Source organism: Melanotaenia boesemani, chromosome 20, assembly GCF_017639745.1.
Source record: "Melanotaenia boesemani isolate fMelBoe1 chromosome 20, fMelBoe1.pri, whole genome shotgun sequence".
NCBI classification, from domain to species: domain Eukaryota; kingdom Metazoa; phylum Chordata; class Actinopteri; order Atheriniformes; family Melanotaeniidae; genus Melanotaenia; species Melanotaenia boesemani.
In genome coordinates, this window is record NC_055701.1 from 10,891,492 (window position 1) to 10,912,120 (window position 20,629).

General features: G+C 38.5%; 2 protein-coding genes and 1 long non-coding RNA gene across 3 annotated transcripts in view; 1 reads left to right on the top strand and 2 right to left on the bottom strand.

Moving 5' to 3' along the window:
- The window catches only part of dnajc17 (DnaJ (Hsp40) homolog, subfamily C, member 17), a 32,936-nt gene extending 26,729 nt beyond the window's left edge, over positions 1-6,207 (top strand). Inside the window, exon 11 of the mRNA XM_041971584.1 lies at positions 3,532-6,207. Coding sequence (XP_041827518.1) covers positions 3,532-3,657 — 126 coding nt within the window. The 3' untranslated portion in view covers positions 3,658-6,207. The remainder of the gene's footprint in view (positions 1-3,531) is intronic.
- A 315-nt stretch (positions 6,208-6,522) lies between these two features.
- On the bottom strand, positions 6,523-8,457 carry gchfr (GTP cyclohydrolase I feedback regulator). The gene is made up of 3 exons (XM_041971589.1): positions 8,294-8,457; positions 7,656-7,750; positions 6,523-7,066 (listed from the first exon to the last, which is right to left on the bottom strand). The coding sequence occupies exons 1-3, from the start codon at positions 8,327-8,329 to the stop codon at positions 6,937-6,939; spliced, it is 261 nt and encodes an 86-aa protein (XP_041827523.1). The 5' UTR covers positions 8,330-8,457; the 3' UTR covers positions 6,523-6,936.
- A 2,603-nt stretch (positions 8,458-11,060) lies between these two features.
- On the bottom strand, positions 11,061-20,160 carry LOC121630654. Its single transcript, XR_006008569.1, has 3 exons — positions 19,859-20,160; positions 16,809-16,916; positions 11,061-11,295 (listed from the first exon to the last, which is right to left on the bottom strand). It is a non-coding gene; the product is annotated as an uncharacterized LOC121630654 (long non-coding RNA).
- Between the last annotated feature and the right edge of the window lie 469 nt (positions 20,161-20,629).

Sequence of the window (20,629 nt, forward strand, 5' to 3'; positions counted from 1 at the left end):
ACTATTTGTTTATTCCATCCTTAACTTCAGAATGACAGGATTTGAAATGGTAATTGGCTCAGTATTGGATTCCTCAACAAGATATGTGGCTAAAACGTGCAGGACTGTGGCTCTCAAGGACTGAACTTGCCTACCCCTGTTCTACACATGTAGGTACCCCAGAGAAGGGACAAAGTTATATTATAGCATTGATGTACAAACAGAAATTTCTTGTTCATGAAACATTGATTTTGTTCTTCACTCTATCTCATCCGTAGCTCTTTATTTTTTTCCCAACATCTTAAAGGTTCAGACTGTATCTTTGGCCTCTTTTATTTTATTAAGAATTCTGTTGCAATCAGAGGGATTTTCCAGGAAGGCTAGTATGTGAAAGTTGGAATTTTGCTTTTAGAAAAATATATTGTTGGATATTAGAGAGGCCAAACCCTTAAATTTCCCTTTGCAGAGACCCTTAGGCCCATCCATCATAACGAGAACTGCCAGGGCACCAGGAGTTCAGGTCTTTGCTGCCATTTCTCTTTTCAGTGTTTATTTCTTTTAATTTTACAGATTCCAATCTCCATCTCCACCCAAGAGAAATCTATTATGTTGAATACTATGACCACCTACAACCACATGCTTGCACAAGCACATATACACATATCTGCTAACTTTGCACATCAGTCCCCCCACAAACCTTAACATTTGAACTTACTGTGGGCTCCCATCCACAAATTCTTGAGAACAGTTTTCATTCTTGTACTAGTGTTTGCAGTTTATGTCTGTTTTTATCCAAGTTGTATGGTGCTGTTAACACTTGAATTTAATTAGTTAAACACTGTAACATACAGTTTCTCATTCAGTTGCAACCTTGCTTTGAAATAATAATAATAAACTTTGCGTTAATGATATGACCTAATGGTTTTTTTCATTTCTTCACACTGTTAATGGTTGTTGTCATTGAATAATGTTGTTTTGGAGTCTCAGACACAGACCAGATGATTGCTTGACAGCTGTGCAAAAAGGGTTAAGTACAGGAAGTAGATTTGGGTCATAATCTATGTGAAGTGTTTGCTCTCCCCCAACAAAAACAGTATAATAGAACAACCCTTTGGGGTTTTACAGCATGTCTGCAGAACCTTGTAATGAATGATGATTAATCCTCTTCCTAAGTTTCATCTCCACAAGAATTTCACCTTTGCTCCAGTGTTGCATGAGCAGTACCCATTTGCCAGTTTGTTTGAGTTAGTTTGAGGGCTTGGGCACCCCTCTCTCATTCACTCACTTGCACAAAAATGATCTCTAAACAACTGTTTGCCTCTCATAAATCACACGCTGCAGAGATCAGTGACACAGAAACACACAGTATGCCACCACACACACTGAAGACAAATAGTCTCTTGATTAAGTTCACCACAGTGCATTTGAGGCAGAATTGTTAGCCTGAACCAAAGCAGGATTGTTAGGAAAAAGACAGTTCTTCTCTTTGGAGTCTGCCCAGTCATTTCTTGGCACAGTTACCACCTACTTAGAGATATTTGATGGTGTTAATAAGTAATCCATCAATCAAAAAGTAATTGGTAACCTGTCAGACTGTTCAACTATGAGCGTGGCTGGAATATTAGAAATGTTTCTTTATAGTTGTAGACTCAGTCTCATCTTTGTCATGTCCAAAACTATTGTCTTTAACACACACACACACGCCCTCTGACTTCATCACTCACTCGTGCTCACACACTAAGAGGCATGGTGTAACGGGAATCTCATCTGACAACTTGTGCTGGGGAAACACAGTGGCCACCTGCATTCTGAGAAGCTTCCTGCTGCGTGTAGGAACTTGCATCAGAGTGTGTATTTGTAAGTTTGTGTTATGCCGTGTGTGTCTGACTCACGGAGCTGGTGGTATTCATGATGTCATAACCAACCTGAGGTCAGACTAGGGTGTGCTGTTTGGAAGTCTAGCCATGTGCTAATGTCACATAGATAATCCCCAGCTTGTTTGGATATATGTTTGCTTGCGTGTGTGTGTGTGTGTGTGTATTTTATGACTATTATATATCTGTGATGGCCTTTCTGTTTGGGCTTTGTGGAGGGGCCTGTTGTTTGTGTTCTGTGGTTTTCTACTTACCCTGGGCCCCAGCACTGCAGCACGAAACTCACAGACACACACATGAATATGCACACACAGAGTGTTGAGTTACAGAGTGATGCACTGGCTAAACATGCATGTTGTAAGTTAACTCCCCAGGCAAGGAAACATCCCTCATCTCAAGAAGAGATTCATCACGCTGCCCACCTGTTAATATTCAGAATTCCTCTTTACAATCTGCTTATGAGCTCACCATTTAGAGAAAAGGGTTAGACCAGTTATCCCCAGCTCTGGTCCTCAAGGTCCACTGTCATGCAGGTAATAGATGTTTTCCAGGTGCAACACACCTGATTCAAATTAAATGGATCTCTGACAAGCTCTGCACAAGTCTGCTATCAAGCCATCAGTTTAAGTCAGGTGTGCTGAAGCAGGAAAACGTTGAAAGTTTGCAGGACAGCAGGCCTTGAGGTCTGGAGAAGGGGCTCCCTGGGCTTGACAACTTCTAACTCTAAGTTTTAGTAAGTTTTAGTTTAAGTGTACTTTAGCATAGTGACCAGTAGAGGGCATGACAGGTTTGCTGTGTGTGTGGGGTGGGGGTGGGGGTGGCGGTAATTCCTCTGTTGCTTGTATGCTTACTTGTGTTTTATTTAATTTGAAGATGCAAGAATTCTTTATTTACCTAATGGTGTTTGCATGATATTTCATAGTTGCGTGCCAGACAAGGGCTTGAGCTCACATTATTGGAATGATAATAGCAGGTTTCCTCAATCCAAGGCTGGAGTGGGGGCAACTTCCCTTCGCAGACCCTCGCTATTCTGCTCCAACGCTTTACCCTATTTCTCTCAGAACAGATAGTGGAGTCCCTGTGATGTTTTCCAGATGCCTCAGCTCCATGAGTGCATTGACAAAAACCAACCTTTTTATTTACTTATTTATGTATTTTATTGTTCTCATTCACTTTCTCCCAGTCCTTAATTCACACACTCTGTCTCTCCTGCTGCTCACTGTCTTGTTAAAAAGACACTTTCTTGGCTTATAGAACTTACTTGATATAACCCTCCTGTGGAGTGCATTCAGTGTGGACACATGGCCATCCTTTCACTTATTGTTGGTTGTGAGTGCATGTGTGTGTACAATGTATGCCCTCATACTAGGATGTTAGCTGCAGATAGGATGTTGCCATGCAAGAAGTGGAACCTCATTGGATTAGGCTTGGTTTGCCACTTTCTGTAGATGAGCCTTCTTACGTGGAGCTGTAGGGATCAGAGGGCATCAACCTGTTGGACACTTGTGGTCCTTTATGTTCCTAAAGAGTCTTTGTGGTGTGTCACGCTGGGATTACCATTACCATGGAAAACCATGTCTGTAACAGTGTGTGCTTGGTCTTTATTACTGGTGAAATTAAAGTTACATCCTTATAAATGCCTGCATCCAAAGTCATTGTGTGCTTCTTTTTTCTTCAGGGCTCCCTGACAAATGAGCGCGACTACGAGAGTGTAGTGATGATGAGGATGAGGCAGGCTGCTGAGCGTCAGAGACTCATAGAACAAATGCAGAAAGAGGATGAAGAGGAAGCTGCCATGTCGTAGCACCAGAAGATCCAGCTGAGCAGCATCATGTGACTCAAAGAGAAACATGTTCAGGCTTTAGTTTAATAAAGTCTCTTACATGTTTTGTTACTGTTTTTTTTTATATAATGTGTTGTCTGGAAAAATAAAACATTTTAATAAAAGAAATTATGTGTTTTAATTAATGTGTTATACATTTTCCTTATTATTCCATTTTAAGCATTAGAGGGCATTTCATCATGTAAAGCATCCAGCTTTTGTTTTAAGAGCCAGAGGAGACTGGCTGTGCAACATTTCATCTAATTAAAACAGTATGATATGTACTTTTCATCATTAGCCCATTACCTTGCTAAATGTGACAAGTCTTTGCCTTTATAATCTAACCAAACAAGTTGTAACGACCAATCATTTCTTTCTTTTGCCTTTATACTCATTCAGAAGCTGTGAAATGAGCAAATAATCCAAACCACTAACTCTGTGATGTGACTACTTGGAAATCATTTCTGCCCCATGTTTAACCGGTAATCAGGCTGTAATGGGAACACTAGGTAAATTTTTATGGAATCTCTGTGGGCCTGTGTGATGAAAACTGAACTACTCTAGAGACCCTCCATTATAGTTCTGGCAGTTAAAATGATTGATCCCTGGGCTTTGTTTATAATATATCTAAGGCTCTACTGTGGGCTCAGGAGGCCCTGTTAACTGCACAATTTAAAGGCTATATGGTGCTGTTCACTGCGCTTCGAAACTTTTGTTCTATGTTAGAAGTGTTGCTTGAATATTAGCATGTAATCTGCCAACCATTTATTTTATATTTCTGTTTTAGTTTCTAGAATGCTTCTGACACCAGTGTCATCTGAGAGATCTAAATCCTGGTTGTCCAACTTATACTTTTTTCTTCCTTGGTCTTTACACACTGAAATATTCAAATCCCTCCCAAATTTTCTTTTTAAGAAACTTTGTTCTCACATAGTTCACATAACTTTCTTACACATTTGTTGACTAACTGGGGATTCTGTTTCTATCTTTGTTCCAAGACTCTGGCTAATGGATGCCTTTGTTTTCTTAAAACAACCTTATTAGAATTAAATTGCTCTGGAAACAGCTGTTTTTGGATGTCTTGCAGTATATTAACAATTGCATTTTCCATTCTATCACAACTTAAACTGATTTCGGGTTGTAATTTTCTTTTGATGGGAAGATTGTTAAATAAACGTCTGGAAACACAAGAAGACATCAACATTAGCTGTTCACTGAGAAAGACATTTTACTCTAATCAACAACTAGACTATAAATTCAAATGACTGTGTATCACTGTACAGTGATAGGAAGAAGTCATTGTGATTTCTTTTTATCATTTTAAAGTTAAAGTACAAAAATAGTCCAGCACATACTTTAACCCTTTATAAAACTGAATCTTTCTTTGACACTAAACTCACAAACACCTTTTATTAATATTCTCATTTAATGCTGAGCAAAATCTATTTTTTTTGTTTGCATAAGAAATAGATATATCAGAATTCCATAATTTTGGAGACACATGCACATTACTGTCTGTGTTTTACCAAGTTGCACATGAGCCTCTTGTCCAAATGTTAGCTATTAGAGAGGTTGAAGGCAAGATTTTTGCAGAAATGCATGTACTTTTTAACCTCCATTTTCTCATTCCTCCATTTTTCACTCCACCCTTGGTTTTGTTGGACTGTGTCACAAGACACAGACCAGTTTAAATTGAAGAACATGTTTTGAAATATGTGTTTTGTCCCATGATATTGACCTCAGCACATTTTGCTTTGTTATTCAAATTCATTTCCCAATAATCTTATGTAACAGATGTCTGGAAGATTCTGCAAACTCTACATTGCTTATTTATGCTCTGTGAAGTGACATGCTACCGTGTTTTGACCCACATTAAGTCCAAACTTACAGTGCCAGACTTTTGTGGGTTTCATAATGAGGTCTTCTGCCTATGGAACATTATTTCTCTGTTTTTCCCATCACTATGTTAAATGGCATGTCTGTATTTACAGGCCAGTGTGGCTGCACTTTCTCCTGTCATTGTTTTATTTAGGAGTCACATGGAAGCTTTGCAACATCCAATCTAGTCATTCATCCCCCTGCCACTCCTGCACTGCCTCTCCATGATTCTGTTACACAATGTCCAGCTGTGGAGCGGAACAGAGTGGTGTGGTGGGAGACATCTGCTCCTCTCCTCCTGCAAAATCCCCTCATCACATGGTTTTGTTTATGCATATCCTTTTCCAATATCCCAGTAATGTAAAAAAGAAAAGCCCAGAAACACACAAACATTGTGCAAATGACAACAGAGGAAACACAATTACAGGAAACACATTCATCACCAACCCAGCCCCAAGCCCACAGTGGCTTTTGCTGCATGCGAACCAGCATGGGAGGATGAGCCTGTTGTCACATCAGTCACAGCAGAGTATCAGATTCTTTATTTCAGATGTTGAAGCAGTGGGGTTGGTGTATGCAAACAGTATCTGGATATCTGTGGTCACAGAACTGGGAAGCATCAGCTCCATTTGATCTGTAGTGCGGAGGTAGAAGCTAAGTCATGTGTGAGGCAGCAGGTCTGGTAAGAGTTTGGCTGTGAGCTGGTTGGCAGGGTTTCTGGGTTGTGGGTTAGTGATCTGGGCTGGCCTCAGACATGTGCTGGCAGATCTGAGGCTGTAATGAAACCACCCAGCGTTTTTTGGCTCTCAAAGACAGACTCCTGCTCTCCGTCTGTCTGAGATGCTTGTGTCTTATCTTGAAACAGGCAGCATCCTTGTAAAGTGCCATGGAGCTGCAAACAGCCATGTTAGTAGAAAACTTATGTATGTCAAGTCCTATATTTGAGTGTCAACTGAATTGATATTCCACTTGGCTTGCCATTTTAATCTTTTAACAACACAATGTTCTTTACATCTTTACATTACTTAAGCATACACGATATAAAGCATCTTTACATGATGCTGTAAGTACAAACCTAACATTGATAAAAGGTGGTACTCTGCAAACAATACTGAAAAAGAGATCTTATAAAATCTCTGGAAAGTTGTTTTATTATCTTGATATCATTGTCATATTACCTATTTGAGGTAATCTGAAACCTTGTATAAGGGATAATTCAAACTATACAAGACTTTCACTGTCAAAGAACTGAATCTGTGGTTGTAAACATGACACAAGAAGTGCAGGTAAAGTCAAAAAGAAGAAAAAAAATGTTTTCCAGCACAATCCAGTCATCTGTTAAAAAAAGACAAAGATTTTTTTATACAGCTGGTTCATGATCAGTCACTCCGTTTCTTTGTGGAGACACCACACCAGTGTTTGTCCCACACCCGTCATTGTCAACACACGGAAGCCGATCTTCTCCAGCTTGTCCAGCACCAGGCGAGGTGGGTCTTCCACATGGTATTCAGAGCTAAAATACAAGCATAAACAAAATAATTCTGCTTTCCACAGATGTTGGGTTTCTCTATCTTTGAGTAAACTTTGCTTGGAAACTATAATGCTGCAAATTGTTCTGGTGCTCGTTCACTTCCTTCCACACCTTGGTTCATTTCCCAGCAGCATTTGAATCAGATTGCCAATGACAACATTTCTCTGATCTGTATTCCATCACCTTGTTTATTCTAAACCTGCAAAGCAGAAGCCTTCCTCCATCACGGGATTCCCCCTCTCCCATCCACGTGACTTGATCTCAGCTCTGTAATCAATATGTACAACTGCCAAATATAATGTTAAAAAAATAAAAAATGTCAACAACCTTAGCTGGGAAGTATGACCCTGTGAGTGCATATTTATGCCACACCTGACTGGTTCTGCATGTGTGTAACAGCAGTATTACAGCTCATTCTTCACTGTTGTGAAATGTCGTGGAAGTAGTCTAACAAAACTAATTAAATCATGATAATTTACTTCTTTTTAATTCAAGGCAATTTCCAAATTTTACAACTTTGCCAAGTTTACCCAAACTACAATGACTGCCGGCTCCCATCTTCAGTACTCACAAATTGTTTCCCAGCACAGTGATTTTTCTTGCTCCCAGGTAATTCATAACAGTTGGATCAGAAAATTCATCCCCCACATTTGTTGGGCCACTTTCCTGAAATGCAACAGTGAAGTAGATTAAATGCATTTTGGCAGTTTGCTTTAGATTTGTTAAGGAAACAATTAGCTTAACTAAAACAATAGACACTACAGCCCTGCCTGCAGATCACAGGCTACACCTGCTGCCCGCCGGCATGTGCGGATCATAATCTCTGGATGGGCTATAAATAGATTATCCAATTCTCAGAGACTATAGAATTAGGCTGCTAGAGTCGTGTAGAGAACAAACTGGACATGCGCACTGAGAGAGGCTGAGAACCGGGCAACATGTGGGTTTGATTAAGGGCAGAGGGCAAAAAAAAAAAAAAAAAAAAAAAAAAGGGAGGGGGGATGAAAAAGTACCTTGCTGGCTCCATTTTTAACCTTACGTATTCAGAATTTAACAGGCCTTTACATAACTATGATTTCCAACATCCAAGTTTGATTGATTATTATTATGCTCTGTGTTGCGCCGCCAAATAAATAAACAATGTGCAACTCGCGGGCGCCCTCCCTCAAAGCATACTACACGAGTCATTTATTGATGCAAAATACACACCAGTCGGATCTGCGTACTGATGAGCATGTAAGGCATCCCTGCTTCCTGGCGTCGGTCCTTTTCTCCCCCGGGAATGTCTGAAGAGGTATCCTAAGAGACGCGACCGACGTCCGCAACTTGCGCTGCTGCTGTCAGCTCTTTGCGGAATGAGGAAACACCCACTGCAGCGGACCAATCACAACTCTTTTCCCAGCATCTGTCAACGGTGCTGTCTGCTCCTCATCGCCCAGTCTTGCTCAATATCACCACGAGTTTAATGACATGTTGGTCAATGTGCACCAGAAGAAATGTATTTTTTCATGATGGCAGTTTATCATTATTAATTAAACAGAGTATTGCTACTCCCTCATTTCAACAAGTAAAATATTCTATATCCTGCAGCTTAAATGAATAAATATGCTGTCTAAAGAATTTATTCTGCTTTGTTAAGCAACCCAAGTTTATGACAGCCAGTTTTATTATGTATTTTCCTTTTTAACTTAGGCCTCATGCTTTAGGCAAAAAGAGAAAATAAGACATTTTTAAGCCATTACATTTGGTCATTCTCTCTGCAGTGACTGTCTACTTATGACATTTGCTACAATATATACATGCATGTATTACCTACCCTCTCTGCAACTCTCTCCTGCCCAGAGATTTATAAATTTCCTCCTCAAAGTAGTAATAATAATTGTGGATAATTCTGTCATCTTAGGGAAATGAAAGAAATAGATCAAAGGAGGCTGATAAAAATCAGTAATATGAACAAAATGTCCCATAGATGCAAGAAGAGCCAGATGGACATTCAGTTAGGCCTTGCATGTCTTGCTCAGTGGGAAAGGTGTAAGGTTGATCACTACATAATATTAGGATGGCAAGGCAAGTTTATTTGTATAGCACATTCATGTACAAAACAATTTCAAATGCTTTACATAAAACATTAAAAGCATTACAGATGGTGCAAATAAAGCATTAAAAAGTAGTAAAAAGCAGCAAAAAACAGCAAAAAAATCACAAATAGTAATAACAACAATAAAAATTTAAATTGAAATGATTAAAAGCAAGATAAGTTAAAAGTTACCGTGCAGATTTCATGCATAGAGGCAGTCAGACACAAATCCAGGCAAACCAGAGCTCATTTAGAAATACCTTCTCCTGTGACCAATTATGAAGATGTAATCCTTACCAAAGTAGTTTTCCAAGAAATGAAATGTTTTTCTGAGATTCTATCACATATTATGCAGGCACTGTGAGCTGTGAACCAGTGGGAATGATTTTGAATGGGTCTGTCATGGCATTTGTGACCAGTCTTAAACCCATAACTTGTAATGGACAGCCACTTAAGTTAGTGGTCAGAGGTGTTTGGTGAGTATTACTGAGAAGCTTTCCATCAAAGTTTTGTTTGTGTTACTCTTCATAGCACAATTTTTCACACAGCAGGACAAGCTAGTCACAAGGAGACACGTAGTTAGTAGAGGGCAAATGAAACCGGGGGTATACATATAAATGAGGTGGCTGTCATTGTGAACAAGTATGTTTAGTGGGAAACAGAACAAAGGTTGAAAGTAAACTGAAAGAGTCTTGAAAATGAGTAAGAATGATCACATGAATAAATGCAAAGTGTATTCAGACTAATTCATACAATAAAATAATATGCACTAGCAAAACCTTTGAAAGCAGCAGCATCCAGAAACATCTTGCACCTGTGATGGTTGACTCTGACACAGTTCCACAGTTATGTCTTCAAGCGTCCTTTTGTTTTAGTTTGTAGGAAACATTGTAATGGCAGATTTCGCTATTTCATAAGCTTAAGTCCTAGGCAGTTTAAAGGTGCACTGTGGCATCTTTTGGTAAAGATGGACATAGAAATAACTTCAAATGCCAAGCACAGATACGAATGGGTGGTTGCCGTTGGTGGCCAAAATTATTCCAGACATAAACATTACTAACTTCACAGTTATTTGTCCCTTCAGAGACACCATAGTAAAAAATTGTGGCACAAACATGGCAGCTGCCCACAGCAAGTTGATAAAAATGGCTTATTCTAAGAAAATAAAAACACAACAGTTCTTTTAGTACAAAGATTAGAAACCAATAAAAACACATTTTTCAAATGAGATACATTTTGTTGTCATTAACCTTTGACTTAGTTACACACTGCACCTTTAAAATGTACACTTCATGTCATTCTGCAAAAACAATTCCTACAAATTTTGCTTAAAATATATTCTTTGTATTTGAACATTTCTTTATTTAAGTTTAAGTTTTCTAACAGAAAAGGTAGTAAACAAATGCACAGCATCATATAACCTCTGCCATGCTGTATTGTAGCTTGGGTGTTAATTAGGCTCTCCCAAACAACTGTAAAGGGTGTTTCCACCTGTTTGCTAACATGCAGTAAGTCACATTCATATCTTTATCTTACTTTCTTTTAAATGGCTGTGTTCTTCTTAGCCTTTACTAAGCGTGGTTCCATGTGCAGCATGTGGTACAGACTGAAAGCACCACCCCTCACTGCTCCACATCTGCCTGATGCTGTCCATATTTTTTTTCCACAATCGTCACCAACCCTCACAAATGTCTGCCAATAATTCACTCCAGAGCTGTGGTACAAAATGAAATACATAAACACTGTCACAATACTTTCCTCTTTGGAAAACTACCTGCTGTTGATTGACAAATTTGTTTCCACATTTAACAGTGTGTCAGATGAACCTGGATAATTTATTGTGTGAAAAAAAAAAACAGATCTTTCTGTGGAATGTTTCTTTTTTTTATGTTTTATCTGTCTCTGTTACCCTGCCATCCTCATTTGGAAAAAAGAAAAGGAAAGAAAACACATCAACACAGCAGGGTTGTTGCTGAGACCTCCAAGACAAACCAGAGAGACCATCCTTTTGCCAAAAAGAAAGATCTCTCCAAACATATTCTGACCTGAGCCATTTCCTGTGCTCCTGCAGTGTCTTCCTGCTTGGACTCATCTGCTGCTGGTTATTAGAGACTGAGGTCTTTTCTTCTGTGACCTGTGGTGACAGTGGAGCACATCCCTGGTGGGTTCACAGGAAGCATTTGATCTTCTGATGAAGCTTTTACCTTCAGCCTCTCAGTTAAACTAAGACTGCAAAACACTTTCTACAAATCTAAAAATATAATATTGTAAGTATCATAAGTATCACCAGCCACCAACCATTCTTCCTTGCATACTTTCCCTCCTTTACAAATTACATTATACACACTCAACATAGGAAGCACCACAATGGTGGTTTATCTGGCTTAAATGTGTTGGAATCTATGTAAATAAATAAATAAAAATGTTATTTAAACAGAGCTGAAATTACCTTACAAGTGTTTGAACTGTCTATGACTTGGCATCCATATACATTACTTTACATTTTGGTTGCGTGTACCATAATACTTAATTTCGTGTAACTGGAACCTGTTGCACACAAGGTTGGACTCTGGTGGTGTCAGAACAGAAAGTTTTAAATATGCTTTTATTCTATTAGCACGAATAAGCAAAATGTTTAGGTGAATACTTTCCCCCTTTAATAATATGAATTGGTGTTGTATTACACATGGTTGGATAGCCTGGTTAGTCACTTTTACAACCAGGCTGTTCATTCTTGTATTCAGCTTCAAATGCTGCCAGGTCTGTGTCAGTCCCAGTCAGATGTATGACTCGAACCTGATTGGCACCTAACTGATGGACAGATATATTGAAGGAACATTCACTCTATCTCCAGAATCTGGGACCTAACTCCATCCTCCAGGAAGACAACGTTCTCCCCGCAGAGTTCACAGATCACAGGGTACCTCCAGAATTAAGGAGCAGAAGGAATGACCTGCTGTGACCCCAAACTTCAACCCAACTTAACACAGGTGTAATCAGCTTGGGTGTGCTGTATGGTTGGTTGAGTTCAACTCTACAGAAGTCCTTAACAATGTAACATGAATTAAGATTAAAAAGTCCAAAATATGTAGTTTTTTTCCCCTTCTTCTTACTATGGGAGGGTACAATCATTCAATTCACCAAGCAACTAAAAACTAGAGTGAATACCAATATGAGAATATTGCATCAAGTTTTTGCATATTTTTAGGGGGCACACTACTCGTTTAGCTGTGTGACTCATTCCACAGAAGTAAAATCCTCTAAGTTATACTTGGTTGTAAAATTGGCTGATCAGGCTTCCCAACAAAGTATAACACAGCACTAGTTGGTATTATTAAAGAGGGAAAATAATCACCCCAACATAGATTTCTTTACTTTTTGTTTTAAGTTTATTTATCATGATATATATCAATATAAATCTAATATTGTTTATATTATAATTGTGTTTATTGGTTTATAATATTTATTGCAAGCTAAACCAAAACTTGGATATTAGGAGGTTAAAAGAAAAAAGTAAAAAAAATGAAAAACAACAAAATACCCACTCTGTATCCCGTTTTTGGCAACCTGTTTAATCTGTCATCTGAAACAGCAAAGTTAAATCTTTGAAAATAAACTTTATGTCTTGTAAAGTCTAATTCTTGGCATGTCAGACATCCCAAACACAACATTAGTTTTTCTATCATAAATGTGTTTGACAGATTTACTTGCTGTGAATCTGCGTGGGTGAAGACCTGCACAGAGGTTGCTCTGCTGAAGCAATCGCTTTAAATCACTGAGTGGGAGCAGAGTGAAGGAATTAACTATACAGCAGGATGTGTGTGTGTGTATTTAATAATTGTGTGTTGGAGTGATTTTCCAATGCAATGCTTAGTGATTTAAACCGGGGGAGAACAGAGGCAACAGATAGCTTTCTGATAGATTTAGGATTAGGTTACAAAACATATACATTTATATGGGATTAATTGTGATGAATCACTGTAGTTTCTTATTTTTTAGACTTTTATCTTTGTGAATTTATACGTTTGTCTGGCTGTGCAGTCTGGTTCCCCACTGAGGCGCTTCACACAACCTGTTCTGCAAGGAGACACATTATTTTCATTTGCTATTTTCCAAATAGCACCATGCGTACATGAAATGTCTCCTTTGCTACAGAGATGCTATGTAACAATCTTAGCAAGGTACTCCTTTCATCCAGCTCTCTTTTCACCTTACTTTACTGTGCTTTCTTGGACATACTGCACTCAAAGATACATGATAGGGCTGGGTTAAGGAATTACACAACACATTGTAGTGGCATGTAACTGTAGCTGTCACCAGGTTAGCATTTTATTGAAAAACACCAGGATGTGGTTTCAGTGGTTCTGCATACTGGAAAGGACATTTGTTTGGGGAGATTTTTCTCTCTGTGATTAAGAATAATACCATCAGATATTTGGAATGACATTTTCTTACACACTGCATCCCTTCTCTCTTCACCTCAGTTTAGACTTTGATTTTGTGCATTGTGAATATTCCCTATGGGTTACAACAAATGGAACTGATTGGAGTATTAGTAACAGGAAACAAATGACATGAAATAAACAGAGGAGTGGATGAAACTTCAGGAAGGCTGGGATGTAACAGCTTGGTTTGCTTGTCTGCATTTCCTCTTCTTTTCTGTGCTGTGTTCTGTGGATTTTACCACAGAATAAATTAATATTTAGTGAAACTGCTTCTTAGATACACTGTCTTTGGTTATAAGAGTTATTTTCTTTTTTTTAAAAGAATGAATCATATTGACCCGAGAAATATCTCAATCCATCCACAAAGTTCCAGGAACAGCCATCTGAGATGAAAGGCCTTTGAGAGTTATTAAAGAAAAAATAGTTGCTATGAACTATGAAATTGAAAAATCCTGCACATCAACGCAGTATTTACCTTAAGATGATTTATTGTGAACGTTTTGTACATACAGCCTCATTTCCACAGCACATCTATCTTCAGCCTAACTTATTTTATTTACAGCAAGCAGAAGTTTAATTAATTTTTTAACTGAAATTTTGATGTTTATCTTGAAATACAGCAGGGTCTAGAGCTGCATAGGCACTGACATTTTCTTTAAAATATTCGAATTACAGTTATGTAATAAATGTAGATTAAACATACTGATAAAGTGGAGCGGTATTTAGCTTGACTGGTTGAGCAGCTACCCCATGTATAGATATAGAGGCTACTGCTACTTGGACCAGCCAGCCCAGGTTTAAATCCTGGCCTGAGACCCTTTGCTGCATGTCATTCTCTGCTCTCTGACCCCCTTTCCTGTTAAAGCTACTGTTGAATAAAGGCCACTAGGGTCCAAGAATCCTTTAAAGAAAGAAAAAACAAAAACATACAGATAGTATGATAGCAGATACAGATAGCTTTAATGGGAGGATTTTCTCATCCAAACTGGAAGAATGGTTTAGTTACAGCCCTCTGATATCAGAGAATCTAATGTTGTGGGCAAGTTTTTATAGCTTAAAACAAATTGTCCTTTTGTGAAGAATTTCGGCAGTCAATGAATGCTTGATGTCTGGAACCTTTTGACCCATCACTAAAGGTAGGTTTCTTCTTTTGTGACTTTCTTCCTTCATCATTGTTTTTTGCTTAATTTTGCCTTTGCTAAGGAAACCAAAAGCATCTGTGTGTGTGTGCCTTTAACTTTCTCTCCAGCTGCCAAAATGCTTCTGCAGAGATTCAGATCAGATGACTGACAACCTCTGCAGAATATTCTTTTTGTACACTTTTACAATCTCTTCAGAAACTTTCATAGTATGTTTTGTTTATATTATGTCTGTTGTGAAGCGACGTCCAATCAGCTGCTGCATTTTTCTGAATCAGTATAAACCTATACATGTCAGAATTCAAATGGCTGTACTTGTTTCCTGAACACTGCCTCTGTGCCACTGAAAGCTATTCATATTCATGCCATCATGCTCACTCTGTACTTTACAGATAATGCTGCAGCTTTGGATATTAAGCAGTATTTTTCTTTTTCACATTATATAAGAGGTATATTTTATTTTCATGTGTCCAAAGGATGCTGGTACAAAACTACTTTTGTTGTCAAAGTTTAATCTCCATTTTCTATTCTTGAAACTTGTAAAGCATTTGGACCTTGTGGTGAACTTTCTTTATTCTCTGCCGTGAAGCCTTCTCTTTGATAGACTCGGATAAAGCTATACTTCTCTCCTGCAGAGTACTCTTCCATTGGATGGTTGTTATGAAGTTTATATATATATATATAGCTATATATATATATATATATATATATATATATGAAACTATCCACTGCTGTAGGATTTTTATATTGCTGAACTCGTCAAAGCACACTTCTTTTGCTCAGCATGTATCACATTAGCTATTAAATTGCTCTTTATCTGTAATGGATTTATTTTATTTTAAAATGCAGCCTAGGGATTGTATGTTTCACCTGTATTGAGAGCTGCTTCTCCTGCATGTTATAAGTTCATAGCTGCCATAGCTGGACTCAGCTTCTTGCATTTATTTGCTTAAGGGGAAAATTTGAATTTTTACTTACACGTAACCCTCTGAAAAAGAAAGTTCTACATATTGATGAGCTGTACTTTCTGAACTTAAAACACTATCAAAACATATTAATTCTGCACTTTAAGCTTCTATTCAATACAGAACTATAAATGTAATGTTTTGGTCAGTGGTTAAAATAGTTTTTTTTATGATTCGGATCTATTTATTTTAATATTTAATATCCAATATAAAACAATGATTTTGTGATCTAATATTTCCGTTCTAGCTGTTGTGATGTGATGACTTGACTGATGTCATTGTTGATTCCATTTTGTCCCAACACATAAGGACAAAATGGATCAGAAGTCAAGAAACAGAGATTATTTAGCAAAACTGGTAAAATGACATGAAGTAACACCACTAACACTGCGTCAAATCACAGTTTTCATCTGGCCGAAGGCTATCATTGTGTTTTTTATTATGTGTTACATTGTTTGTGAACAAGTCCTGCAAATGTAATCTGCTCAGTTTATCAGCTGCTCTCTGTTCAAGAAGTTACTTGTCTTACAGCAGTGGGCTTGGCGGGAACGAAAGGACAGCTTGAGTTTGTTTAAGGCATAACAAAAACAGAAAAATAGTGCAATTTTTTGCAACAAGCTGCTTGGCAGTTACCCTTTATTGTACAGGGAATTCTCTGGTTTACAATGAAGTATCATCCAAGCAGATGTAGAGCATATTGTGATGTGTGTTATGAAGATGTTCTGGGAAGCAGCTGCATCAGAACTTGATTCCACCAGTGGTCACGTTTTCTTCTCCTTTAGCCACTGAGAGTCAATGGCATTTACTTAGCATCAGTTGCCATGGTTACTTATGTTTGCAATTTATTAGAAGTTTATAAGAAGTTTTACTGTTTGCATGCTACAAAGTAAGCATTTATATGATCCTTTAATGCAACCTGATTATCTGCTAATAAATCAGCCTATGCTTGAGAAGAAGAGCCCAACTGGCTGTTAAACATCACAATGGGAAATAAATGTAGGAAATTAATCTAAGAAAGCAGATTTAATTTTACAGCGACCAATCTCCAGTGTAATCATGTGAAAGAGGAAAACCTGAATAACTGCTGTCTCCACTTACCATGCAACCGATGATAAGAGTCAGTTGACAATGATGTCATGGCTCTGCTGATTCAGATCGATGTCATATGTTTTATGGGCTTCCTGGCTATGCTTCATTCCCTGCATCCTTCACACAAGAAAGTAGATTGTCAGCCAGACAGGGATCGAATGTGTAGATGACAAATACAAATTAGGTACAAAATTAATGTCAAAACAATCTCAAATATATGAGGCAAAGTAGTAACAGAAAGAAGATGTGATCAGGATGATTGCAACACACTGTTTCAGTGCAAAATAACAATATATCACCATCTGACTGTAGGATTTTATTGCATTGTTGTGACAGTAAACAAGAAAATTACCAACTTGGGTTTAAATCTTTGCAGAAACAGATCCGGAATCTGACCATTTAACACATTTTCTGGGTTTTGAGCTATGTTACGACAGGCTATCATGAGTAACCCATGGGAAATTCTTGGAAGCATATTCATTTATTCACACAGGCTGTTACAGTTTTACAAGATGATAGATGAACTTAAAGGCATAGAGTGGTTGGTGTGTTACCAGAGGTCATTGACACTTCACTAATTCATAATTTGCTGTTTTATTGCATGCTTTAACTGAACTGTAGCACGAGGTCACACATACTGCTATGAATAAATGCACACACACTCGCACACACTTACACAGAGACAGATTGCATGTTTTTTTCTTCTGTTTCTTACTTTATTAAACTGAGTGGGAAGTTGAGTAATGAGGCTAGCACATATTCCAGGCCTCTGTATCTAATCTTTGTTCTTCCCTTCTTTGTATTTGGTCTTTGTCATCCATCAAACCTCTCAACACTTCAAGAAAAAGTCTGGTTTATCTTCAGCTGTCTTAGTTTAGTTTAAACCAGATTGCAGTGACCATACATCAGATCCTCCTTGTCTTCAACCAGTACTCGTGATGGTGGGATCACTTTAGGATGCTGGGAAACATTTGCCATTTTACTTCAAAGTTCAAATTCTGAAAAACTACAGCCAACTGTAATGTAAAATCTAACACTGAAATGAGCACATAGCTGAAAAACACAGTTAAACAGAACAATGGTGATACATGTAGACTCTGAATCTCAAATTCCTGCTGATTTGATGATGATGATGATGATGATGATGATGAAAAACACTTCATTCAGACATCTTAAACATAGGGAATAGTAAAAATAAATAAAAAAAACACCACATAAATGTCTGAAAAGGAATGGGGAGAAACTTAAGCTTAGTATCTCATTTTATTTGTAAAGTATTGAGTATGCATTTAATAGGAATTAGTTAATGAGTGAAGAGGGAAATCTTTGGATGCGGTCACAGAATAATGGCTGCCTGGATAGTTACCAGTCACTTTTGGCTATTGAAATGCTCCACTGAGTTGAATTTGTGATATAATTTGTGATATAATAATGAGAACGAACATTAATAATGAATTAAGTATCATCCAACTTTGACAGTAATTATGTTAGAAAGCACAGTTGTTTAGAATCACACAGATGCTTCTTCCACTCCCAGATGTTGGTGATTACAGTGGTCAGAGATAACAACACAGGACGTTCAATATCTGATTTAAGTGTAAATGTATATTTAAGTAATTTTCACAGTTTTTTTTGTGCTGAAATCTGTTGGCCACTGATTCCTTAACATGACCATCTGTTCCAAGCACACCATGGCAACAAAGCCAAACTACAATCAATCTTCTATTTCACTGATTAGCCATCATGTTACAACCACAAGAGCCACATAGAGTATGTCCCTCTCATGCCACCAACAGAACTGTGATGGGCTCAGAATATTTTGGAGCTTTTGGTACAGCGATGTGGGCAACAGGTTTTTTGGACCCTGTGGATTCTGTATGCTTACAATAGCAAGCAACAGATTCTGCAGACCCAGGAAGAAGAAAGAGAGTAGAGGAATTGAAAAAACAGGAGCTAAAATGTTTTGTTTGAGGCAGATGAACTGAGGGGTTGTATAATAAAACAATACCATGACAAAAAAAAAAAGTATTGCCACAGTATGTACTTTTTTTAGTTTGACAAGTTGGCAATGTCCTAGCCAGTAAAGAAGAAAAAAAGTTATTAGTTTGTCATCAGTGCTATTATCTCACTTCAGTCACTGGCTGCTTCTCACTAAAGTCTTTTCTCATTTAATTTTAGCTCATGCTGTGATTCAAAAGAAATGCCTTCGCATTTCTTTCCCAAGAGCCACAGTGGTGAGACAGGATACAAGGGCAACTGAGAAAATGTGTTCAAGATGACCTCAGAAAGATTAGTAAACTGCATTATTCTTTTTTTTTGCTGCCCTGTCTTGTGGTGTTCCAGGACAGACAAGTTTATCTAAGAGTTGTTGAACCATTGACTCAAAGCCACAGAGGCTTCCCATTCATCCCCTCCTTCTCTCCCATCCTCCTTCACTTTTCTTTTTCCTCCTTCAACCGTGCCTCCTTTCCTTCTGCCTGTGTTTTCCCTGTCATGCCAAATACCCCCACCCCCACCCCCACCACCACCTCATGTCAATGCCTTCACAGGCTGCTTCCCATCATCCCCTTTGTCTCAATGCTCACTCCAAATACACCAGCCTGGGGTGAGGAGCTGTTTCTTATTCCCTGTCAGAGTGATCCCAACTGGGCTGCAGCCTAATGAATCATTTCCTGCAAGATACGGTGAGAAAATCACTTTCAGAGTTTGGAGAGAGCAATCGATGCAGCATGAATCTCATATGCCTTTGCCCCTCTTTTGCTAAGTATGTGGAGCCAGGCAATGTTTGTATACATTTGTACATACAAATGGTCTCAATCCTCACAGAGAGGGCTGACTTTGTTGTTCTATTCTTTATTTTACAGTCAGCTACTTTGGCCACAAACCTGATTAGAGTGACCTCAGACAAATGAACACATGGGCATCAAATGTTATTCCCTCTTTCACAGAGTGCTGTCCTTCAGTTCCTGTTCCCTTCTAAGAAAATAAACTCATTCAAAATTGTCAAAAGACACCTCCACTGATTTAATATGTGCGTACCGTAATACAGGCTCACATACTTTTTCAAGGGTGTCAGTGAAAAAACCCCACTTCAGCCCCTTCAACCTGACACACACATTTTCATACATGGTGTGCTCTCTGTCACGTACTTTCTCCCTCTGGGTTTCTGGACCTCCCTGCTGCTCAAGCTGTGTGACTTGGCAGTACATACCGTTGCACAAAAAAGCAGTACCCAGGAGGTCATTGAATGTGTGTCTACTGTATATTTGAGAAAAAGGAGAAAGGCAGCAGCTCTGATACTGTGTGCGCTGTGTATAAAGGACGTTTTTCACATGAAGGAGAGTGCACTCATGTGTTGAATGTGGTGGGGTGTTTTTGTGCTGCATGTTAAGCATCATTAAACAGGTGGCTCCATATCCCTGTGCAGCCCTCCTCTGAGGAAACACTCCTACAACTCCCAGTTTCCCTCTTGGCTTCTCAAATTTTCATTTCTGCTCTGTAATGGCATTTGTCTCGCCTTGTCTCGTCCCCCCCATATATATACTTTATTTGAACTCCCCTTTTTCTAACTACAGCTTCCCCTTTGCCCCCTTGGGCTATTTGGCTTGGCTGCTCTCCCAGTTTAGTACACATTCTGTCCCCCAGCCATCACACTCATTTGAGAAGACCATTTTCCTTCATGTGTGTTCAGCTCCACCAGTTACTCCCCCTTGTCCTCCATGCACCACTCCATTAAACAGAGGTCTCTGGCAGCCAGGCAAAGGAATGAGCCAAAAAAAGAACATGCCACATGGAAAGCTTTATCTGTTTCCTCCCAACACTTATCTGAA